This window comes from Semicossyphus pulcher, unplaced genomic scaffold (assembly GCF_022749685.1).
Source record: "Semicossyphus pulcher isolate SPU_LCO1_2020_fin unplaced genomic scaffold, fSemPul1.0.p SCAF_18, whole genome shotgun sequence".
Lineage (NCBI taxonomy): Eukaryota > Metazoa > Chordata > Actinopteri > Labriformes > Labridae > Semicossyphus > Semicossyphus pulcher.
This window is the reverse complement of record NW_027211691.1, coordinates 19,609,001-19,634,211: the sequence shown is the minus strand read 5'-3', so window position 1 is coordinate 19,634,211 and position 25,211 is coordinate 19,609,001. Positions and strand designations below refer to the sequence as shown.

Here is a 25,211-nt window from a genome sequence, read left to right as displayed (position 1 = left end):
TCGGAGTAGTCAGGTGGAGCAGATGACCGTGACCTCGCAGGCGGCGCCGGAGGAGGTGGATTTTGTTCTCAGGGCGCTTCACCGTGCACAAAATCTACCCAACAGCCACTACTGGGGCCCGTTTGTGTTTTCACTGTGCCTCGATGCTCTTCACTTCCGCTTCCGCCTCCCCGTTGAGGCCCTCAGCGGCAGCGAGATAGAAGACATCCTGGAGGAATATGGTGAGCTCACGTTGTTGCGGTGAGAGGCTTCCAATTGAGCAACAGAAAAAAGCAGCTTTATGTCAAATGTTTTAGCAGGCATGACGGCTGCTTTAGTGATTCAGGTCTTGTAATGACCGTATAGGCTCTGCTCTGCTTTCCTTAACATAAACTGTGGTCTCACACGCCCATCCGACCCGGGCCTGCTATGTTATGCATGTCCGCCCAAAGACAAACCACCACAACATCACTGGCCCTCGCCGCACACACAATAGTGGGCAGAGCCCCGGGTGCTTTATGATGGGCCAGGCGCACCATAACTCAGCGTGGTGGGGAGGATGAAAGAGCGGCAGCAGGGACGGGAAAACTGGAGGAACACGGCCAGAGAAAACAAGAGCTGCAGGGGAGGAAGGACGAGGAGCTCGTATACAAACGGCTGCCTACTGGCCCTTTAAATTATTTCTCAGGCTTTTTTATGAACAAAGACATTAGTGCATGAAGACACTCACCATCGTAGGTGAAGTAGCCTCCATCCTTGAAGACAACCACCGCAGGAAGCTCGGGCAAAGTTACTGACTGTTAAAAAGACAAAAGATATATGACTTTAATCATTTTCCTATTTGATGCTGCAGATTTTACATGCTTTAAAGCAACTTAATACTGCAAAGACAGCATGCAAGCCCTGTTTCATCGCATGCACGTACAGGATAAACGCTAAAAGGATCTAATTATATATCTCACTTCAATCTCTAAAGCAAGCCCAGATAGAAACATGTACTGCAGGAACAATACAGAGGAGTAGCATCAATAATATATGATGACAAAACTGCAGCATATTCAAAGAGTTACCTCTGGAAACACTTCCTCCGAGGCCGAGAAGAAATACGTGTAGACGATGAGCTCGGAGGCGACGTCGTTGTACTTCTCCTGCGACGGCAAACAGATTTACTTTAAGCATTTACATAAGAGCTTTTAATTGTGCAGTGTTGTAAAGGCTCAGTCAATAAAACATAACACACACTAATCTTGTGTTAACAGATGTTTAAACAGCAGCAGAGAATGCTTCTGTTATTCACTCTATAGACTCTTTTAACACTGTGGTTGTTCTGGAGACTTAGAATAAAGTCCTGCTTCATGTTTGGTTGATGTAAATGCTGCTTACTTTGAGGGGAGAATCCCCACCGACGTACACAAACAGCACATCATGCCGCTTCATCATGTGCTCAAACATCTGCTTGCTGGGGAGCGCCCGCACGGCCGGTCTAAAGAGGGAAACAAAACACAAACAGAGACGAGTTAATTCAGCAAAACACTCCTTCTCTATTTCTGAGCGTGTGGCGCCCCCTTGTGGACGCTCGACGACTTGCAGTCCCGATTCAAGCCGGAGCCAACCTTTTGATCAAACCCTCTGTCACGGATCGAGCTCGATTTCCCTCAAGGAGGAGAATCTGTCAGGCTGCGTTGATACAGCGGCTTAAACTTGAGCATCAAAAGGTGAAATCCGATTGAGCTCTAAAACAAATACGGCCTCCATGATAAGCTTGCCGGGACGCTTCTTACTAATACATTATGTGTTCCTGTGAAGCAAGGAAGCTCTATTTATTTAGCAGTTTGAAGAGGTTGACGGCTGTGACTCACCCCGCCACCCTGTTGGCAAACTCTACAATGTCGTCTTTTGTCCTTGGGCCCTTGTAGTTGTAGGCGAGATCCCCCTTCAACCTGAGAGAAAGAGACAAAAGTGAGAGGCGGCTTTTTTAATTGCAAAACTATTATGCACCATTATAAATGTGCTTTAATTTGAGCTGATTAAAGACACCAGCTGAAACATGAAAATAAAATGAAATGGAAATCAGCTGCCTGACACTGAACTCTGTGTTCAGGATATTAATTTTGTCTGAAAAACTCATTTAATGAACAAAAAAAGGGGACGGAGTAGAACAGCAGATGCAAAGCTCACACTAAATTGCTTGATTGGTCAATCAGCAGGAAATTAATTAGAAACTCTTCTGACAATCTGGTTATTTTAGTCTTTAATCAAGCAAAACCGGCGAATAAAAGCTGGTTCCAGCTGCTTTCCTCACGGGCCACTTTCTCCTGCAAAACTTCTCAGACTTTAGCCTGATGTATTCATGGCGTTGATTCAAAGAGCTGTTGTTTTTGTTTGAGTTACTGTCACTGTCCTGTCTTGTTATTCTCCTCTGACAATGAATATTCTACATTTTAATATATAACAGAGGTGTAATAAAAAACTGATTCTTAAAGTTAATATTCGATGTGAAAAAATGCACGCTCTTGGTTGTGGGAGCATCTTTGAAGGCACACAACATCACTATAGGTTTATAACAAACCAGCTGAAACGAGCCAACAACCGTGTGGCGCGTGCTAATGATGGCGGAGAATTTAAATCCAAGCCCGGCCGGAGAGAGAGAGAGATTCTCCCCCCCAGCATACAGATTATTATAGGTGTGATAAATCTGTCACATCACAGCTCGCTCGGAGCGCTGAATGTCCGTTCCACCATAACCTTGTTATTTTTGTTTATTTTGTAAGGTGTAGGAAGCCTGCGTTGGTCTATTAAAAGGCTTGTTTCTGTTTGAATAAATATATCTTTGCAAGTAAGTTTGTCTCTCGTGTATTGGTATGCCCCCTTGTGGACATATTGTGCATTTTTTTGCAAATTTTGACAGGACTACCTCTGACCTCTCTCATTAACAAGCAGTTTTCACTCACAGAAATTTGTTTTCTGAAAAAACAATCTGAGAAAACAGTCAAAAACGCTCATACAGCTCTGGAAAAAAATGAAGAGACCACTGCAAAAGTATGTTTTTCTCTGGTTCTACTAGGGATGCACGATATTATCGGCACGTTATCAGTATCAGCCGATATCGGCTTAAAAATGAACTATCGATAAAATAAGGGGCTGCTGCATACTTGAGTAAATGCCCGACCTCGGCGCAATGTCCCCGACGCGAAGAAGACCTGCGCGGCGCAGCGTGATGACATCACGTGTTTCTCCCTGCAGCATGAGAGAGTTAGAAGCCAAAATGTCCGTGGTGTGGAAGTTTTTCAAAGTGTCCGAAATAGATAGCAAAACTGCTATTTGCAATGACTGCTCAGCTTCGGTGATGCGAGGAGGAGCCAAGGCAAAGTCTTCCAACACTACAAACTTGATTAACCATCTCAAGACCCGTCACCCCGACCGTTGTAACAAATGTGATAAGAGTATCACCATTATACTGTACGTTAATTCCAATACAGAAGAGAGTTGGTGATCTCTGCAATTAGGTGTGCGGGAAAAAAATATCGGTAATCGACTTAATGAGTTGTAAAATATCGGCATATCAGATATCGGCAAAAAATCCAATATCGTGCATCCCTAGGTTCTACTGTTTAGAGGTCTGTGTTTGTGTAAAATGAACTTTTGTTTTCCTCTATACAACATTTCTCCCTACTTCCAAATTAATGTAGGTATTTTATTTGCAGAAAATAAGGACCAAAAGATGTATTTCAGACCTCGAGTTTACAAGTTCATGTTTAAACAACAGAATACTAATGTTTTAACTCAGGACGAGTTCAGAAATCAATATTTGGTGGAATAAACTGTTTTTAATTACAGCGTTCATCTTGGCATGCCCTCCACCAGTCTGTCACACTGCTGCTGGGTGACGTAAGGCTGCTCGTCTTTGTTCAATGGCTTGCGATCATCTATCTCCCTCTTAATCACATTCAGGAGGTTTCAATAGGGTTCAGATGTGGATTGATCTGGCCGTGACATGTAGAGAGAGATGCTGATTCAAGGAACACTTGGAGTGGTCTGTTTACTTGTTCCGGAGCTGTATAAGAACAGAAGCTGAACCTCTTGAGCAGGTCTGCATGTTTTTATGCATTAATTGCTGCCAAACAGCTGAATAGTCGTGAATTCACAAGCAGACTGAATAATTAATTATGAATCAGTATTAACAATAATCAATTGTTTGAGGAGCTCTTTTAACTGTGCCAAGGACAAGTCCTGGCTTTAATGGGCTGAAGACAAGTCAGACAACTTGTCTCTCACAAGATGTTCTGATGAAACAGAAAATCCATCAGGACAAACTTCAGCACAAATGTCAACTTAATCTAAATCGATGCAATTAAAGGAACCAAACAAACAAATGTCCCTAACTGAGTTCCAGCCAAAGCAAGCGCCCGAGTCGTCGAGCTTCAACAAGCAGACTGCATTAAGGATTGCTAAGGTTGCATCAGCCCAAAGGGCTTAACGAACTCAGGGGGAAACAGACTCTAAATCAAGTCTCCCTCTGTCTCTGAGGGAGGCATCTCGTGTCTTCCATGGATGTTTCATCACTTGCTTGGTTTGATGTTATGAACCCTGCCGCGATCCTGCGACAGTTTCCCAAATGAGCTTGATGAAACTAAATGGGGAGCCCATTACGGCAGCGAGCAGACAAATGAATGTGTTGGAAATATATGGAGGAAACTGTGCCGTGTGGAAAGATCATTTCTCTCAAGTCAACGTGAGCTCTGCTGTCGAGCAGCTGGCGTCATTAATTTCATATAAAAAAATGTCACCTACACTTCATGAGACGCGAGGGAAAAATCAGTCAAATGGTGGCAAATGTGTCACACGCCACCTTTTGATTCGCTGATGAATAGATCAAAAGATACATTAAATAGATTTGGGTCCTGAGAGTAAAAGGAAGGGGTGTAATTTCTAAAGCTTTAAACACAGTTCAACAAACAAGTGTATAATTAACATCCAGCAGTGCTGGACCTAATGCAATTTAGCCTCTGAAGGTGTGAGCAGATTTGTCACTTAGTTAAACCTTCAGGAGGCAGCAACAACACCTTATTCCCTCCTGAGTAAGTTATCGGAGGGCATCTCAACAGGCCGAACCTCAAGGGGAAAAGACAACAACCAGCTCACTATACATTACATCATATTACAATACATTGTGTTACTTTAAAAATGATTATATTCCCGCATTTTCTGTAAAAATAGTCCCTTATACTCACAGTGAGAGCTGCGTCGTCCATAGCAACGATTAACTCTTCTTAAAATGAGCTAAGCTAGCTGTTGTTACTCACATTTAAGCTCCTGTGAGGAGTTTTTCACTGGTTATGAAACAGACTGAAATTAATTCTGATTACTCTATGTGAGCTACAAAAGCAAACCAGACCATCAGCAACAAGATTGATTATTTCTATGTCGTTATGTTTAATGCCTGAAGCTGCTGGCGGGGGGGTAGGTGTCAGACAAAGTGATTAACTGCACGCTGCCTTTGTTTACATTTACAGGGCACCAATTTAAAGTGAGGGATACATTTGACTGTTAAAGAAAGCAGGAGGAGATTTTGTGTTAAAAACCACCACTTAAGCACGTACAGGACAAAATCAGCAAAGAGATAAGAGGTACAGCTTTGTCTAGAGAGGGCGCCAAAATCAACAAAAACCTAAAGTTCCTCACAGCAGCTTTAAATGGAAACATTTCAAGTTGAACAGGACCACAGGAATCAGAGCAGCACCTGATCGAGGTTTTCTGTCTCGTCACTGTTGTCAAGTGTTGACATTTTCTTTTCTATTCACTGTCTTTAAACACCACGCTATCCTGTACTGTGTTCTGTTTAATGTTAACTTCATGTGCTGTCTTCAGTTTTGTAGATCTATCTGTCGTCGCCTTCAGTTTTTGCATCGTTTAACCTTTAAGCATTCTCTCCGCTGTTTTGTCTCTTTTCATTTTTTCCTCTGTAAACAAGCCAACGTCAAATTTACCGGACTTCTTTCAGCAGATTGATATGATTACAGTTAGTCGTCCTGATTGTGTGATTAGAGCCTCATCCCTAGCAACGGTCTGTTATTCATAGCAACGGTCTGCTATCGAGAAATAGCATCTTACCGATCAGAATTAAGTAGTAACTGTGGCTCTACAGACTTTAGAGTTAACAAAGGGTAAGACAGGGTAGGTCGAGAGGAGTTATGAGTCACTTACAGTTTTATGGTGGGGTAACCACGAACACCGAACTCTGATGCCATTCCTGCAACACAGAAAACAATTATATCAAAACTCTTCAACAAACGTTGTGTTATCTTCTTACAGTGTTCAAATAGCTTCTGACTTTCTGACAAAGTGTCCGATCAGGAAAAACGCAACCTAAACATTTTTGATTTATAACAACAGTCCAACATTTTGTGGTTTATGCTATCATCAAATTTTTAGTAGATGTCAGAGGAGAAGAGTGATATCAATTTCACAAGAATAATATGTAGCTTGTTACCTTTGGACAGAGCTAGGCTAGTAGCCATGCTAAACTAAGCTGAGCTGAGCTAATGCTGCAGTTAGCTTTAGCATTTTTTAAACAGGCCGATTATGGGAGTAGTTTCTGTTTTCTGTCTCGTCTAACTCTCTGCTAAAATCTAAAAAGAATATTTTGCAATTACTGAACAATCTCTTTTGAAGTCCAGTGAAATAGAAACGCTGTTTCAGTTTGTCAACAATGTATTCAATGATACGAGTCTATAGATACTTAGTTACTACTTTTATATGGCACAGAGTGCACAGTTAAATGGAGGATTGTGATTTTGCTGGCCTTTCAAAATAGTAATGTTCACTCAAATCATGATCAACACACAATAAAATCATGAAATAATATTTAAATAAATCTTTAACATTTATGGTTTTAATAGGACATACAGGACATCGTCATGTTGTTGAACAACGCAGGTGGATTAGGTTGAATCTTTGTCTCCAGCACATGAAAGAACATGTGGGAACAGAGGGTCTCCAAGGGAAGACATTAAAAATACTTCGTCATGTTCTCACCGGAGTAAGCCGTGGCGTCCATCTTTCCCACACGGACCGGCGACCCAGAGCTCTTCAGCTCTGCTCCCACGTCATACCATACTGGCTCTAGCTTTTTACAGTAGCCGCACCACGGTGCATAGAACTGGAAACAAACAAGAGGAGAGAGCAGTATGTAGATCAGGTGCAAAACACTGTCAATTTTATACTTTATACTTAAAGAATAATTTATAGAGTAAATAACATAAAGGGGTTCAAACAAAATACTTAAACGCACACCACACAAATAAATATTTGGTGGTGATATTGTTTAATGTTGGTTGCTTCTACTGAAATGCATCAAAGCTTTTGTCTTGACCTTGAAGAGTTTTAGAAGCTCTTCTCTCTTCTTCTCCTGCCACTCTTGCACTTTAAAGACTACTTCATATCGTGTATGAACTCTGGAATAGATTAAAAGTCAAACATGACAAGTGTTCGGAGACAACCGCTGCGAACAATGGTCAGGAGAGAGTGGGATAAAAAGCTAAGAACACAGTATTGACTTACTGTCAAGTTGTACTGTTTAAGTTGATAAAGCAAACTTGTTAGCAAACAGTTGCTTGTGTGCACATCCATTAACAGAGCAGCATTATCAGTCCTTTGGAGTCCTGTCTTAAGCCATGTGGGAAATGTAAGAGCAACATTAACTCTCTTTTAGCTCTCTACCAAGTCCTAAAGGAAATGTCTGGATATTTTTGCGACACTATTATTGCCGGCTAGTCATTTACTGTGTCTGTTGTTTGATGCTAACCAGGTAGTATACAATGGGTTTTATAACCCACAAGCACTCCCAAATGATTACATGTAGCGTCACTGCATGCGCTTGAACTGATCAATCTTATTTGTATGTAACAAATGTTTACGGTTTCGGTCCCCACGACCTTCTGACATCTGGCTACAGGCTGCTAAACGCTCCACCATGTTCACAAGCTAGTAGCTAACTTCGACTGTACGTCATTCAGTGCAGTTAGTTGGTTTATAGTTATTTGGTTGGTCACAGCTGCCGACTGCTGCTGGTTACATGATTGATAGAAGTCGTGAGACCAAAACGCATCGTGCCGTGAAGCCAAAACAAGGCTAATAAGTTCTTCTGAAACTGTGTCGGTTCATCAATTAAAACGGCAACTGACGTTTTTCATGCCCAAACTAAACTTAAAGTCCTTTTCTAGTGGACGGCCGATTTAAACTTTTTTACTTCCATGATTTCTTTTGTTTTCAGTTGTGAACACATAGTAACGTCTCTTAATACAGAAACTTTCCAGCTTCAGGACTCACTCCTGTAACCCAAACTAGGATCGAGAGCAGCTCTGACTGCTCGAACTATATAAGCTTATATGGACCCAGACACAAACTCTGATATAAACCCCCTCCGAGCCCCCTGGCTTTGGCCGGCATGCATGACTTCTCATTCACTAATCACAAACACAGAGGACAGTCTGCACAGCCCCTCCGGCCCCCGCCCTCCGACATCCCGCCCTGACTGCTGCCACTTCCGCAGGGGATGATCTGGACAGTGGCGTGCTGGTTAAAAAGTAAAGCACAGCTGAATGGACCCAGACTAGATTGTGTGTTTGTATGCGTGTGTGCATGTGTGCATAAGGACTCACATCAACCAGCCAGATATCGTTCACTCTGGTGTCTTTAAACCTGTCAGAAAGAAAAAGGAATTACTTACGGTTCATATCATATGCTACATAGCCTACTGTAGACTAAATATTTCACATTGCAAGAGGCTTGATACATGATAAACATGAACATGAAAAATAACGAAATAATGCTACAGCAGAGAGAAGAATAATTGCTATTCTATGGGTAAAAAGCTGCAGAAAAAGACCCCTAATCACAAAAAAAACACAAATACACAAGAGACAAGATATCTGCAGACTTCCCACTTCAGGCTTCCAATTAAAGAGCATTGTGCAACCAGAAACCATACACAGAGTCAAGACCTCCCCCATCCTTTCTTACTTTAAAACAATCATATTATGTTTATTTAATGCCTGCAGCACTTTGGATATGTGATTAAGCCATAAAATGATGACATTATTGCATCAAACAAATAATGCTCACGTCAGAAAAACCCATACTAGCATGCTCACAGGAAACAATTAAGATGGAAGCACTGAACCAACGTCTAATTTGCAGTCTAATAGGAAGTTGTATTATAAGCGCATGTTAAAATGTGGTCATAGTGACAGGAAGGTAAAACAGAGCAGCATTCAGGAGGAGTGCATCACTTACGTGTCATCTAGATCTTCAACAAATGCAAGCACCGCTGAACTGAGGAAAGCCGCTATAACTGTAAAATAAAAACAGAAATAAAAACAAGTTATTTTAATGCGAACAGAAGCTTTACACCGTCTGTATTCTCCAGCTCTGCAGCCTGAAACCTCATGACTGAAGCATCACCAGCTAAAGCTGTCGACCCCGGCTAACTGTGCATCAATTTGCTGAATAGTTTCAACAACAGGCGCTTCAACACTCATTTTATCAGATGCTGCGTTAACCCGTTTGGTGTAATGTTGAATAAACGTGAAATAAAAAGGTGAACGTACCTCCATAAAACAGGGTAGCTTTCACTTCTGCCATCGCTTCGAGTGGAAACAGCAAGCAGGAAATACAGCTGCTAAATCAGGATCTGCTGCGCATGCGCGGGGTCACGCAGACTCCTGAAGGCGTTAACCGGCAACGGCAGCGTATTATTTATTAACAAATATATCTATATATATATATATAACGAACGAATGAAAATAGCATTTTCAGCATATTAAATATAAGTTTTATCTCATATTTTAGTTATATTTAATTGGGTTTTTAAACAAGCTTTGTGTAAACGTAATTTCGTTTGGATAACTTCTTAGAGATGATAACTGCCGATACTTACCACAAGGCGGCGCTGCAAGATAAATTAAACGGGCATCAGGCCAAATCCTCAACTGTATGTTTACTTTACTTAGTTATGGTAAACGTTTAAAGACAAGAAAGTCTGGAAACAGTTTTCTCTTCTTGAAAATGTTAAGGTAATATGAGAGAGCCCTTCCTTTAAGTTTTGTATGTATTTTATTTATATAATCTATTTTTGTTTTAGCATTATGTTTGTATGCTCAACCTGAGGCAGAAGCTTTGCCTTATGATGTACAAGAAAAAAAATGTGCCTTATATGTGTGTATTTGCAAAGATGTTAATAAAAAAAAGATTATTTTAACGTACAAATCATGCAATATAAATATACTAAATTACAAATACATGCTGCATTCAAAATTGTACTCCCTTTGTACTTGTTGGTTTTACATAGTGTGTTACAGTGGTGGAAAAAGTATTCATTGATCCATTGTTCTGTATTAAATATCTTTATTGATATTTGACTACTAGTACTGATGCACATGTAAGAAGCAATTTAATTCTGTCAACAAGAATAGTTACTTCAAACGTAACTTTTACATACCGTTATGTTCTGTTGCATATGTAATAAGATGCTTTGTTTGTAAAAGTTTTAACTGTAAAGTTATAACTATAGTTTCATGTCAACTATGTGTGGTAAAAGTACATTTCCCTCTGATATTAAGAGAGGTATTGTAAAAACATAAAAAATAGTAACTAGTTTTTTGTCTTCTACTGATTGACCTCTTGACCTTCCTATCATGATTTCAAAATAAAACATCACATTTTTTGGAAAGATATTTATTTTGAAAAGCTTTGAGAATAATAATTTGTATTTAATACTGTCTGAATAGCTTTAAAGTTATCAAACATGTTACAACATAAACATTTTCAAAGGTTATAATTAACTTCATTCAACCCTTTTGACACATTTACAAAATATTTCACATTACACATGAGCACGTAGAAATGAAATGATAAGGCATAAAATGGTTAGCTTCACAGAGCGTGGCTGAAATTTACAAAATAAATACAAACTTTTGTGTTATATTATTTTCAGATTTTTTATCACACTGTCCTCACCCTCGCTGGCATGATGGGTACACCGATATGTTCCACAACTTCACCATTAGCGTTGTGTTACTCATTCCTGTCACTGCACTGAGTACCATTTAAGTCAGAACTATTTATAATGCATTGCCTAAACCCGCAAAGGATCTTAAGGCAGACTGAGGAAATCCGTCATTTCAATTGGTCATTCTTGGAGAAAAGAGAAAAAAACCCACAAAGAAATAGTTCTGCACCCTGAGAAAGAGCTGCACTTTCTCATGGGGTGAATGGTGATCATGACTGTGTTACTAAATAGACTCATGTGGAGGAGCGTCCTGCTGTAGTCTCGTGTGCCAAGTTTGTGAGGGTTGAATGGCTTTGTATTCTGAAGGGCAAAAACACAGTGGACACACGCTGTTAGACTGCATTGTAACGCAACAATGACTTGTGCATAAACAAAACTGTGAAAACAAACAATACAGATCTACTTCCTTACAGTTAATCCAACACAAATAAACATTTTTACCCTTCACTTCGCAGCAAGAGGTGAAAGCAACCCTCTCCTCATGGTGTGAGGGCCCATAAAACATACAAAAGGCATGAATTTTAATCAAGTGTTTGCCTCTTTCATACAACTTTTCCTATAGAAAGTTTTACTACAGCACGGCCGTTTGTCTTCCTTCCATAAAGAGACGTCTTGTTTTCCCCCGAGCTGCAGACTCCCACATTCAGCTGTTCGACTGAACCCACACGTCATCTTACAGAACGGCTCAGATGTGACCTCGACTGACCCATAAAACAAAGCTCTCATTGCCCCGTTTTATGGCTTTATCACGTGACAAGAAGAGCGTTGAGACGACCCACGTAATAACAGCAACACTGATTCTCTGCAAGGGTTAAATTATTTGTTTACAAACAGAAAAAAGCGACATTACAAGCTAACACATATTACATTGTAATTTATAATAAAGACAAAAATAGTCTCATCAACATCTAAAAAGGCAGCATTAAGTTCTCACTTTGGAAAGAGTGTTACAACATAAAAATTACACTTTATATTTCTTCAATTCTTTAATTTGACAGAAGTCCAAGAACCAAGTGAAACATGCAAAAGTATGTAATGCTTATGCTAACAATGTTTGTCAGCATAAATTGGCATTAGCAAAAATATTATATGCTTAAAGGGCCAGCACGCCGGTTTTTAACCCCAGTCCTATCATATTATTATGGTACGAAAAAAATGCAATTTGGCTCTGTGCTTTTGGAGGACGCTATCCGCTCAGTGGGCCCTGGAAAACCTCCGCCAGACTATGTAAAACACACCACCTGGTAGAGGCCAGGGAGCTCGCTAAACTACACTTCCTCAATCTAGCCCGCCTCCGATGTCATGTCTCGTTCAAAATCATCAGGTTTGAAATGTAGACTGCAGACCTGAAGATTTTTTAGACAATCCGCCTCTGAGCTGTTGCCTGCAGCGATCAATGTCCTTGACTGGAAAATGGTAGTATTTCACTCCAGCGTCTCTCGCCGTTCCTTTTAGAAGGAGGGGCGCAATGCACGCTGGGTGTTGTAGGAATGTAGAACGGGCAAAACCACGAGCTGTTTGTACAACTTTCTCCACAGCTATGGCACCAATTTCAAATATTATTGCTTCTATCGATTACAGAGAACACCAGCTTTGACTGACAGCGGCTTTTTCCAGGGATGAATTGCACAAAATTGACCCTATTATTTCCTTTCTTTTAATTTTAGTTATAGCTTACCTTCACACATTTGTATCTCTCTTATTAATCAGGTGCAGTTTAGCTTCACTTGGATCTTAAGAGTACTCTCACGCCAAAGAATCAACTACATATCACAGCTGATAGTTTCATGCTGATATTTTATGAACATAAAAGGTCTTTAATGCTGGTGGAAATTGCACTATAGAGAAATATTACACACAAAGCTCTGTGACAGCTTCCTGTGTCCCCACAGGAATAAAACACCAACGTGGAAACACTGCGGATAACGTTAATCAGGGGGAAGCTTTGCAGATGCTTCACACATCTCCAAGAAAGGCTGATGCCATCATGGAGGTCCACTGGAGAGTAAGAGCAAGAGATTGAAAAACTGAGATTGAAGTTCTTAAAGTTACAGTGAAGAGTCCAACACTGTACATTTGTTGCATTCAGGTCTAAGTGCTTAACATCTCCCCTCTTCTTGCAGAGTTTTCAAACCTCTCCAGCTGTTTGCATCTGTTTAAAAACTGCAGGACATCCACTGCTGCTGCCACAGCAAGGTGTAGCATTTAGACAATCCCTTCATGTTTATACAGTCAGGTAAGGCTCTGATGAGGCACACTGGTGATGTAGCTAAAAGTGGACAAAAACAGATTGGTGCTGTGGTGTAATTCTTCGAACGTTGTGGTGCACACTGTCCGGCACATCCAGACTTGAATAAGAGGAAGCAGCAGCATTTCCTTGGAGCCGCTATGCCTAGCCGTGCATAGCTAGGTTCCGTTTAAGAGCACAGACTCCTCATGTGTCCATCAACAGGTATCAGCTCCTCATTCCAGGATGTCAGTTTCAAACGGGACCAGATGGTAGTAGGAAAGGTTGGTGACATACGCTTCTGTTTCCTCGTCACACAAGTCTGCTTCCATCGGGAGAAACTCTGATCCATCGTCATACCTGCCAATAAAATAAATCACACATTACTCCCGAGGACAGGATGGACCTCTTTTTGACGGATCAAAGGATTGGTACGTTTGATTTAAGGCCCTGAGTTAATTATCTGGATTATACAAAAGAGACTTTTTTTATCAGGGACAAGGTCAGAGTGTTATTTGAGAGTTATGTAAAGTCTTGTTTTGTGTGAAGAACCAAAGGAATGTGTTCCTCTTTTGCTTCCTACGCACACCCAGGGAAGGAAGAGGTGCACAGACACACTTCCTGTTCGGGTGGAGGGTCCTTTGGTTGGGTTACATCCAAGGACTTCCACATTTACTTACTGTACACTTAAATCCTTATATTTGTGGAAAACAAGCAAGTCATTCTCTGTTACGCTACCTTATAAAAAGCCAATATGACAAATGAAAAAGTACGGAGGAGTGGTCTTGATACTCACGTATGTTCCACAGAGTCAGTGGACGAGGGTCTTTCTTTCTCCTCCGGCAGACTGTGATCAAATACGATTGTTTCCGTGTTGGCCAGACAGAATCCATTGGACCGCATGATTTCTAACAAGGTACAGGGAGCAGTATTGGATCAGCTGTTAAGTTACACAAACACTGGCTCCATGTTTGTGTTCCAAAAGCAATACCAGATATGTACCTGATATCTTGATGGGACTCTGAAAGCACGGCTGGATTCGGTGGACTTTGTCGTTCCTCAGCACCTGGTCCAGCGGCGATCGCTCAAAGAAAGTCAACATGACCTCTGACCTGGAGAACTGTGGAGACAGCTCTTTAATAATCTGGTCTATATAGTTTTACAAAAATCTACATCTGTTCTAAAGCAAAGTGAACATGCTAACAAAGTACGATTTGAACCGACCTTGCACGGCATGTTGATGGCATTCTTCAGCAGCCTCTCCACCTCGTTCAACTTCTCCTCGATGTCGTTTGCCTCTTTGATTTTTACCAGCCCTGAAACAAACACATGTGAACACATAAGATTAAATCATCAGCTCTAGTGTGAAGATTTATAATTTCCAAGAGTCTCCTGTTAAATGTAATGTAATTCAATACAACAGCTGTGTACAAGTCCTACCTTTGTGAAGCCTATGACCCTTAGAATTTGTTGTTAGAGTTTCAGAGCGGTTTATATAAATGTATAGTATCTTCTAATTTTATGGCATTTTTTCTCAACCTCCGAAAACAAATACGACCACATAGGATTCTCCTCCTACCCTCTTACGCCTTCTAATCTTACGACCATCAGCAGGAGCGTTTCCGAAATTCCTGCCCCTACAGGCAGCAGGAAACGCCTCCTCATATATGCGTAACATGTGGTTAACATTGTGAAATGTTCTCAGTTTGGTGATGTTGATGTACCAAAACAACTGGTTTAGAAAAACAAAATGATTTAGGTTAAAATAAGTATGCTGTATACGTTGGCTAGGCTAGGTTCAAGACATAACTTCGGTACTTTACGCATTTCGTTAAAACGCGGTCCAGACCGTCTCCCATTTTATACAATGACTTCCTTCTATTTGCTTGACATAATTACTCCTGCCACTAGAGGTCACTGCGTAACAATAAACCTAAATATTTGTAGTTATAAGGAGCTTAAAAAGACGACCTTTAAGGCCTGTGTCCACTAAGTTTTTTTTGCGCTGGCAGCATCCATGACCTCAACTTCTGCACTTACTGTTGCTAGGTTACGAAAGTTGTCTGGCGGCACTTCCGCTTCCCTCTGTAGTGACCGTTAAGTCTGTTTTGAATTGCTCTGTATGCTTAATTTTTGCTTTTATCCTAGGAAATTTTACCAACAAAGAAATCGTGTCTCGGCGTTGGCAGCAGCAATTAGCTTCTCCTCCACCATTGTTGTTGACAAAGTTGATATCGGAAGTCCCGCCCCTTCTTGGTTTTGATTGCTCAGTGTGGAAGAAGTGACATTGATGAGCGCCGTGGTGTACCAAAAGAACTATTTTCAACTGACAGTGCAAGGGCGTTTTGGTGCTTAGGAAGCTGAGCACTGAAAACTGCACTGGTAGAAAATAGGTGCTGCCAGCGCAAAAAACGTTAGTGGACACAGGCCCTTACTAATGTACTTTTGGTGAGGACATTCTCAGCCTATAACAGTATAAACAAATACAACTGTATCAATTGTTACAGGCAAGAAAATATATTAAAATATTTAAGCAAATATCACCGACTAAAAAGTGAAATGTCCATGATCAAAATGTGTGGTGTAACTTTTTCTGTGCCTGTGTGATAAAAAAGGGCAGCTGCTGTGACCTTTGCTGCCATCGTGCTCTTATCTGTCCACACAGAAAGCCAGGCACGTCTGAATTTATCCCTAAATGGACACAAAGGTTGCCAAAAATGCATGAGAAAAGGCTGCGTTTTTACTGTAACCTTTTTAAATAACAATACCCACTGATATTTATCCCAGAGCTACTTATCTTTGTCTTTAGAGCAAGAACATGGTGTAAAACTGCCACTGACCAAAGCAGAAACAACAGAAGGAGAAATAACGGTAGCGTAAAAAGCTGTGTCCGTGATAATATGTGCATCCTGCATAAAAGTAGGGCTGTAATTGAAGAGGTGGTGGGAGTGTGATATCAGCACTTTTAGCAGCCGCCCATGAGAGCGAGCAGCCAGCAGAGCATCATTTACAGCCGTGCTGACAAAGAGCTGCGGTGAGGAGAGTAATGATGCAGACTGCAGACACACTGACGAGGCCGTGTCTGCTGTGAGTGGTCACACAGAGGTTACAGTTACATGGAAGTTCTGAGTAAGAGAGCCTAAAGCTACGCTACGCACAGTCACAGCCTCATCCATTTATAATGGCCGGCAGTAACGACATCATGCCGCGGGGGATGTGAGGAGTGATGGGCTGAGAAGTCATCACTAATGGAGACTCCCACTCAGTCTGAACCTCATGCTGACTCTGGATCAGGTTCTGTTGTTAAACCTGTAAAGTCAGCTTTATCTTTAAATGTGTCAAATACATGTCAAAGTCTTTAACTGATATATATTCTGGTGTTTCGTCAGATCTGAACAGCTCCGAGTCCAGATTTTGGACGGTCTGAGGCAAATAACAATCCAGTTTTCTTTTGTACTGATGCTCAAGTAGGTTTAGAAACAGTATTGTAAACATAATTAAGGCATAACTAATAAGCATTAAGTGAGTAAATAGATAGATATACTGACATTCTTGTCACAACTGAACAGCTGTTTTGAAACTAGTTCAACTTCTGGAACACCGCCAACCAATCAAAATCAAGAAAGGACGGGACTTACGACATAAACAACAGTGGCGGAGAAGAAGTTAATCCTCTCGTTTTTCGAGGGCTAATGCCAGGACACCATTCCTTTCCAAAGTTTTTACATTTTCTTTTCATCTTTCTTTTCTTTCTTTCTTTCTCCAAATTAAAACAGACACTACCGAGGGCCGCCAGACAACTTTCGTAACCTAGCAACAGTAAGCGCCGGTGAGAAGTGTTCTGAAATTGAGGTAGTGGACGCTGGAACACCCCGTTGTTTTTTCGGAACTTTTCAGAAAGGCGCCGGTGTCGTCACTGCCGCTTTTTTCATGCACCCAATCAGATGGGGCGCCACTCGTCACCCTGGTGGAGGAGCAACTTATTTTGGCCTCTCTGCCTACCCGGAGCTGTACATAAACAAACAAACAGTATCACAATAGAGAGCGAAAGGCCCGTTTGTGGGAGCAGATCGGCCGAACAAGTGCTAAGTGTTGTGCTTTTATCGCCCTACGAGTTGTGAGCTTGTTGTTAGATGTGTGGTAAGTTAAACTTATTGTTGTCATAGAAACAAAACCCGCATGCAGCGCCCTGCCAGTGCGTTTCTGCCAGAAGAAGGCGCAATGTGGACACGGGCCCTTTGTTTAATGTTATAGGAATTTATTGCACTGTGCCAGACGTGAAGTAGAAAGTAATTTAAAAGGGTTAGCTTCAGTTAACAGCAATTAGCATCTTACACACGAAAATGTCACCACAGAGACCACACCCAGTCTTGTTAGTATCCTTGTAAACAGATAAGTATACTTTATATCCTGCTATGGGGGCCCTAATTTTATGAATCGAGTGCAAAACAAGTGCACATAAGTTATAAAGTGCAGACACACAGGGTGCATGTGGGGACAGAGGGGACAGTGTGTTTGAAACTGCAATCGTCACCAGTTATCAGATCACCTTAAAATGTTCCAACGCAACATATTGACTGAGTGGAAAGTCCAGAGGAGCTCGTCCCCTGCCACGAGCCCACGATATCTCCATCTGATCCATATTTAGGGACACGCTCAAAGTCTATTTTTGTGTTAGGATAGCCAAATTGAATTTATAACTACGACTATAGCGATAAAAGAGCGTAATAACATAACAATAACATAAATTAAATATTTGCCAACAAATGCAAACATGTCAATAATTCCAAACCGCAAATGAATCAGCAGCTGGGTGAAGATAGCGATGAGATGATGTTCACTGCAGGCTGAGAAAGATACCCAGATATAAAGTGCCTGTTTGATGTGCAAAACAAAGTATGTGTGGTTAATTTTTGCAGCAGCTTGGTGCAAGTTGTGCAAGATTTAATCGCGGTAACCGCAGTGGGTCTCTTGTGTGTTTAGTTGCAATTTCAGGACGCACGCAGAATTAACCTGCTGCCATCAGAATATCAAGGACGTGAATCAGCTTAAAGATGCTGGTTAGAATCAGATATTAATGCCTCGTCTTTCTTCATTACTATAGGTGGTATCTGGTGTTATCAGAGTCTGCTGAGTTCCTCTTTCAACTCTTCTCCTGCATTATGAAGGTAAAACAGTTAAAGAGGAGCAAAGTTAATGTGCGTCACCTCAATCAATTAAAGTGTTTAAAGGGCACAAAACTCTGGGGTGCATTGCTGACTTTGTCCAAGCAGGAGGGCGGGACAAAATGCAATCAATCTCGACACTGAAATTGCAGAGCACAACTTAATTGCCAAGGACACTCCTCCTCCTCCCACTGGGGCTCATGGGAAAACACTAAAAATACCACACAGTCGCAGGCGAGGACGAGAAAACACAGTTTCATCTCTAAAAATGTCAGGTTTGCTGTGTTTGTTGAAATAACAGGGTGGTCGTCTGGAAAGCGTCTTCAAAGACGCTGACACAAAGTGCAGCTATGTTTTCCCCCCCCGCCACGGTCCCTGAGTGTATTTCCTTCAATTTCCTGTGGAAGAGTCGATTTCCTGCATGGGCTTCCTGGCTGCAGAGGTCCTTGTGTTTCAAGTAAAAGCTGTATGTCAGCATCTTGAACTTGATATTATTCATTCAGCCCCCAATAACAAGTTAAATCGCACACTAAAGTTCCCCTCTTTTAACTCTGTGACAGCCAAACATGTTGATCAATTAGCACATCACAGTCGAGGTAGATCATGTAAAACAGGAACTCGACTGTGTCCGAGTCATCCTTCGACACAGTATCTAAGCAGTCATCAGATGTTGTAAGCAGCAGCTATTTCACATCTCTCCTCTGCATGGATCTGATAAGCACATGTCAGCAGTCTGACACTTTATCATCTAACCGCTAACTGTCCGCCGTTTAGTCAGCAGGTTATTTCTGGACGCCTCGGTCAACAAGCAGCAAGCATCAATAAGTATCCATGTCCATGAGAAAATAGCCCACGTCATCCACGTCATAGAAACCAGTATTTTCTAGTTCACTACATTTACTTAAAAACTGATATTTTAACAGGTTTCCATACTTTAATTCACCAACACCATGCACCAAATACTGTCATAATCTGTGGTTAGCGCTGTCACTTCAACTCACAGCTAGAAGGTTACTAGTTTGAGTCCCAGCTCAGACCCTGTCTCCCGCCCAATGACAGCTGGGATGGGCTACAGCCCCCTGCCAGCATGAACAGGATGTATCATGGATGGATGGATAGTTCTCACATTACAGTGCAATTAAAGAATATAAATAGGCTACAAGAACTTGCTGACAAATTCTATATCGCAGTTCCCTTTTTTATTCAAAAGTTAACTTTTTTGGGCTTTTTGCCTTTATTTATAGGACAGCTGAAGAGAGACAGGAAATGTGGGGAGTAGAGCGTGGGGGAACAGCAGACCGGGAGTCGAACATGCGATCAGTGCGTCATGGACTATAGCCTCTGTACATGGGGCGCCTGCTCTACCACAGAAAGCTAAACCAGCACATCTGCAGTTCTAGCAGCTTAGTACTTTGTTCCAGCTAAGTTAACTTAATCTAAATGTTCTCACTGAATACGAACATCCAAATAGTTAAACATTCTGGCTCAGCCTCGCTGAGCAGCTGCTGAGTTATATCTTCTTTGTCCAGTTACACAAAAAACACAATGAGACTCACTGCTGAGGCCCTTACCTTGGGTGTAAAGCAACAGTCAGAGCCAGCCAGTTAGCTTAGCTTAGCATCAAACTTATACTTTGATTTTTGCACTGATTTACCGACTAGCACCTCTAAAGCTCTCTAATTTGTACCAATAAGCCCTCTTGTAAAAAGGCACAGTTCAGTTTTACTGCTATACTACATTTGTACGGGGACAGAAACTTCCAGAAGAGTTCAACAATAAGACGTCAATTTTAAACATGGGCTTTTTTCAATCAACACTGTTGATTGGTTTGTTTTAGATGTGCTGGTAAATATAGTATTTTATTACTTTTGAACAAAGCCAGGCGAGCTGTGGCCCCATGTTTCCAGTCTTTCTGCTGAGCTAAGCTAACTAGCTTCTGGCTGCTTAACAGAGAGGTGCGAGGGTGGGAAATAACCAAGTTGTACTTTCTATAATGTGAGGCAACTAAACCAGAATTCCTAATGACCTCATAAAAACATGATCCAACAGTGATCTAATAACCAACTAAAATGATGATTAATAAGTATCCAAGAATAAAGCATTGCGTGATTTCAGACCCAGCCTGCATCAGCGCTCCTCTGTGGAATCTGCTTCATGTGGAATGTGAGCAATCCCTTCCTGTCTGTTCTCACTCTGGGGTCACATGTAAGGTAGGTGTTATGAGGCCTTCGCAGACCAGAGGGACTAAATATGGGAAGTCCATTCCTCTCCCAGCCACCCTCTCTCTCTCTCTCTCTGTCTGTCTCATCATGACATCAGTCTGAAAGCTCTGCACGCCGTCCTTGTTGCCCGGGGTGAAGCACAGAAACAGGAAAACATGAGCAGAGCCAGAAACTGGAGCAAAGTGTATTCAGAAAGACCGGAGCCGGGGACTTTTAATCTGAAGGGCAATTACAAAGGATGCAGAATAAATATTGAACAGGAGTAAAGGAACAGCCATTAGAGACAGGTTTTTAACTCATTATTGAATTGTCAAATTAGCTTGGGTCACTAAAGTAACACTGATGTCTCCTGTAACAATTCTACTTCTGTTTTTTAGGATATAAAGGAGGGCAGACAGTAAATAAAGAAGTGAAAAGTGAGTCAGGAGGTCTGAAATGTCTCTTCCCATAATGCACTGCACACTGCACTGGCAGCCATAAAGCAGCGAGCTGTCAACAAGCCCATCAGCTATTTCAGTGCTCAGGCAGGAAGCAAAGCTTTCCAGTCGCCACTGAAGGGATGTTTCCAAAACATTCGCATAGGCTCAGTGCGTAGAGACAAAAGGGAAGTGCCAAGGAGACTATGTGGGGAGATTGTACACCCTGAAAAAGCTGTGAGCTCTGCCAATCTTGTTGGCAGCGCCACAACAGCACAGTGTCAAAGATCCAGACCCTGGAGGCCGAAGGTTTGGGCTACTTATGGTTGAAAGACTGCCCTTTACAAATCCCTGCCTGAAACTTAGCTCTGACGCTGGCAGAAGATGTCACGGCAGCTTTTCATAAATTAATTCATCATTTCATAATTGATTTCTGGAAATATTTTGCAGTCTTTTCTCTGCAAAGACATTAGAAGAAGATAAACTTCAGGCATTGCCTTTAGTCAATCTACCGGCCTCAGAACTGTTGGTTTGTTCCCGAGCTGTCCAAAGAAAAAGCCCATTAACATCCACTCCTCCTGCAGAGTAATGACGCCAAAGAGCCAAGTGCTTCTGGTGGAGGTCCTGTAGGTGTTTCCCCATGGGGAAATCAATACAGCCCATACAACCTTTCAGCTCCTAAATATTGACAAAGATTTAAAAACATGCTGTCAGCATGTCCGTCTTGTGGTTTACAGGCTATTTGACAGGTCTGCTAATGTGACATCTGAAAGTGGACTTTGTTAAATATTAACCTGTCCAAACAAAAGCATGCAAGTCTGTGTTTGAAGCCCTAAACCCTGACTGTAATGATGATGATGTTTTCCTTCTGATATTTTGCTGCAAGGAAGCTGCTCTTATGTTTCTAAATTGTCCATTTAAAATGTTTAAAAATTTCACACAGCTGGTTAGATTACAGAGTGTGACTGTAAAGATTTTTCCCAAAGGAAACAGCAGCTGTTGTGATATCCGAATCAAATTGTAAACAGGAATATCATTTAACAGGGGGTTTCCTCTACAAGCAGAAGCAAAGTTTTCCTCCCCAAAACAACACTGGGGAGTTTTTCTGGTCTGGTAGAGCCAAAGATGCAAAACACAAAGTTTACACCGAGAACAAAGAAGTCAGTAATGTTATAGCAGCTAGCGATATTGCGTTTATGGTGCAGCAAAGTGGTCATTTCTGCTGATAGGGTTTAAAACTATAAGTAGTGTAAAGTAATGTGGGATTATGCGAGTCTTCCATTAAAAATCTATGTGACGTGACTTAGCAAAAATCATGTTTACATACAAGCTAATGTATTAAAGTTATGTTATTGAATGCTAATGAAATAGCCCCAAGCGATGTTAGCTAACGTAAACAATTCGTTGACGTCCTTCACTCCTGCTTCCCTGAAGAAAGGCAACAACATGAAACAGTTAAGCCACTTTCCCACTGGTCAAAAAACCTGCTATCACTCTGCTTTTTTGCTTAGTGGGAAAGGTTACAATCGGCAATCAGACCCTGGTCAAACGACTCTGCGGTAGACCCGGGTACTTATCGCCTCAGCTACGCTAATCTCTGCTATCATCTCAGCTACAAATTCCACCCGTCTCCGTCCAGACATTGTTCCAAATTTGTCGGTGCCAAGTTTGAGAAATAGATACAATAAAGACCTAACCACCGTAACATCTTCACTGGCCTCCATACTGCTTACCAAAGAGTATAATGTAAGTTCTTTGTGTGTACTATTGTTTACTAATCCTGTTTCCGGCGCGTTTGTGACGTCAGATGGTGACGCAGCCGAAAAGAGACTGAAAGGAGTATACTCCACTGGCAATAGGAAAAGGCATGGGAAGTGGGTCTTCCCGGGTCTGGAAACCCCACGTCAACACGCTAATTTCAGTGGGAAAGGGGTATTACATTGAATAAAGTAACGTGTTATGGTTTCAGAATTGTTGGAAACATTTGGGCAGATGTAAGAAAGCAACTCAAACAAATATGTAAAAAAAAAAAAGTTTTTAGACATTATAATGCCAAAATGTAACATGTTTTACCTTTAAGTATTTAATCAAAAATATAATGCCACAAACTTGCACCTTCTGGCTTCTCAATTTAAAGTCAAGGGGGCCACCGCCTGACCATGGCCCCCCTAGTTTGTAGCTACGCCCCTGTTCAGAATAAACCCTACAAATGTATGCTAACAGTTACATTATTTTGTGATACTCTGAGGCTTTTTTCGTGCTCTATCCTCTCTTCCAGCCATATAACGGTACTTTTCTGTTATTTCCCATCAGACCCACCTTCTATGAGCGGAGACTTTGAGAGGTCCCTTCTGTCCTCAGGAAAGGACTCCGCCAGCCTTTTAAACAACCGCCCCAGATCAGAGTAACTCCTGTGCAAGTATAAAATGTTCCTGTCCGACCACTCTGTCCGTATCTCGAAGAACTCCTCTTCCTCTCCCCGCTGGCTGATGATGAGTCTCCGGATCCCGTTCACCCAGCAGTCCCGCACAAACATGTTGACCAGCGACGTGCCTTCAAACACAGCCGATGCCATTCCTCAGACGTCAGTCCAGCATGCTGCTCTGCTGGGGCGGACAGCAGTAAGACACAGAAATGTCAAAATAAAAGACTCCAACCAACGAGGAAACTTTAGTAACTTTTCAGTCAGCGCTCTCTGAGCTGCAGCTGTGTGTGAGGAAGAGGAGGAGGATGACTGATCGGATAATCACAGGCGTAATCTTAAACGTGGCATGATTTGAGAAAAAAATAGACTTTAGAGTCAAAGATACCGCCCCAACAAAACCGATTCATCAATATTGATCCAACAACAACTCGTTATTTTCGCGTCATCCGTTTCGACACGTGGAGAAGATTGTATTTAAAGTCCCAAACCTCCAAAATCTCTTAAAGTAAAGCTACTCCCTCGTCCAGTCCCCTAAATCCAGAACATTTCACTTCACACTGTCTGGATCAGCAGTTGCTCGTCTTTCAGCCCAGTTTCCTCCCCTCTCCTTCCTCCCCTCCTTCCTTCCTTCCTCCCTCCTTGACAACAGGGTATTATTATGCAAAGAATGCAGGGCTGCAAAGACAAAACCGTCCATCTCCTCATTTAAAATCATGAATGATGCGTTTTTTATATCCTCCGATAACTTTTAATAACATGTGTTCTTTAAATCCCTGAAATAAGATGTTTGGAAATAACCACAAGGAAAACTTCGAGAAGAGACTGCTGAAATGCAATCTCATGTAGACCAACAAGCATTAAAATCTGCCTACATGCAAGATTCCCAATTTCTAACCCCACATAATTCATAGCCGAGTATTTTAGCCAACTTTTAGCCACAGATAAACGCAACCTATTATTTGTCTCCTGTAAGAGTGACCAAAAAAGGAGCATATTTTCTCTGGAAGTCTCCACTGAGCTGCCGCAGAGTAATGTTTCATAGTGAGTGAGACAGAGTGGACAGCCAGAGACCAGTAAAAGAGCTATACAGGAAGTTATGGTCAAGCCAAGTAATGACGATTCAGCTGTAATTAACTGCTGTGGGGGAAAGGACTGTCTGCAAACACTTCTGGTAAAAGCAATCCGTGACAATACTGTGCAGGAAGTGGCAGGTTGATTGCAACTAAAATGAAGCCGTAAAATTCCTTACTTGACAGACAAATGCACATAAATCTGTGCATAAAACTGAAAATAGTACCTGTGAGATCAGGTGAAGCAATCACGCTGTAATGTGCACAATAAACTTTATGAGACAGAGCAGGTGTTTGATGCAAAAGTCGTGTCCCTTTTGAGCTTGCAATCACACATTTGTGAGAGTTTCCGCATCACTAATATAAATCTTACAACTCCAAACAGGGCAGTCAGGTCATTTCTATATTCTTTTGTGCCACTTAAATGTTCTTAATGAGCAGTATTCAATATGAAAAATAATATGAAAGTATAAAGATAGAGCATGACATGAATGTAAAATTATATGATGATCTAAGCTGTTGTTTACAGCAAGAACAGAATCATAGAGCTCCTTTAGAGCTGCCTGCACTGGAGCAGAAATTATACAGTGGGATGAAGATTACTATGATGCACTATATAATGAAGGAAGGCCATGCCAG

General features: G+C 41.5%; 2 protein-coding genes across 2 annotated transcripts in view; both read right to left on the bottom strand.

Annotated features, from left to right (window-relative positions):
* Positions 1 to 9,650, bottom strand: part of tmx3b (thioredoxin related transmembrane protein 3b) — a 42,153-nt gene extending 32,503 nt beyond the window's left edge. Inside the window, exons 1-9 of the mRNA XM_069667466.1 lie at positions 9,588 to 9,650; positions 9,274 to 9,331; positions 8,640 to 8,679; positions 7,015 to 7,138; positions 6,184 to 6,229; positions 1,839 to 1,919; positions 1,363 to 1,462; positions 1,050 to 1,127; positions 710 to 776 (exon numbers count right to left, since the gene is read on the bottom strand). Coding sequence (XP_069523567.1) covers positions 710 to 776; positions 1,050 to 1,127; positions 1,363 to 1,462; positions 1,839 to 1,919; positions 6,184 to 6,229; positions 7,015 to 7,138; positions 8,640 to 8,679; positions 9,274 to 9,331; positions 9,588 to 9,621 — 628 coding nt within the window. The 5' untranslated portion in view covers positions 9,622 to 9,650. The remainder of the gene's footprint in view (positions 1 to 709; positions 777 to 1,049; positions 1,128 to 1,362; positions 1,463 to 1,838; positions 1,920 to 6,183; positions 6,230 to 7,014; positions 7,139 to 8,639; positions 8,680 to 9,273; positions 9,332 to 9,587) is intronic.
* A 929-nt stretch (positions 9,651 to 10,579) lies between these two features.
* pxdc1b (PX domain containing 1b) lies at positions 10,580 to 24,107 on the bottom strand. The gene is made up of 5 exons (XM_069667922.1): positions 23,397 to 24,107; positions 14,499 to 14,590; positions 14,277 to 14,394; positions 14,071 to 14,182; positions 10,580 to 13,634 (listed from the first exon to the last, which is right to left on the bottom strand). The coding sequence occupies exons 1-5, from the start codon at positions 23,650 to 23,652 to the stop codon at positions 13,511 to 13,513; spliced, it is 702 nt and encodes a 233-aa protein (XP_069524023.1). The 5' UTR covers positions 23,653 to 24,107; the 3' UTR covers positions 10,580 to 13,510.
* Between the last annotated feature and the right edge of the window lie 1,104 nt (positions 24,108 to 25,211).

Coding starts and splice junctions, on each gene's coding strand:
- pxdc1b (XM_069667922.1), bottom strand. CDS start 23,652: ATGGCATCGGCTGTGTTTGAAGGCACGTCGCTGGTCAACATGTTTGTG. Junction 14,591..23,396: donor AAAGTCTCCGCTCATAGAAG/GTGGGTCTGATG, acceptor TGTTTGTTTCAG/GGCTGGTAAAAATCAAAGAG. Junction 13,635..14,070: donor ACTGACTCTGTGGAACATAC/GTGAGTATCAAG, acceptor TTTTATTGGCAG/GTATGACGATGGATCAGAGT.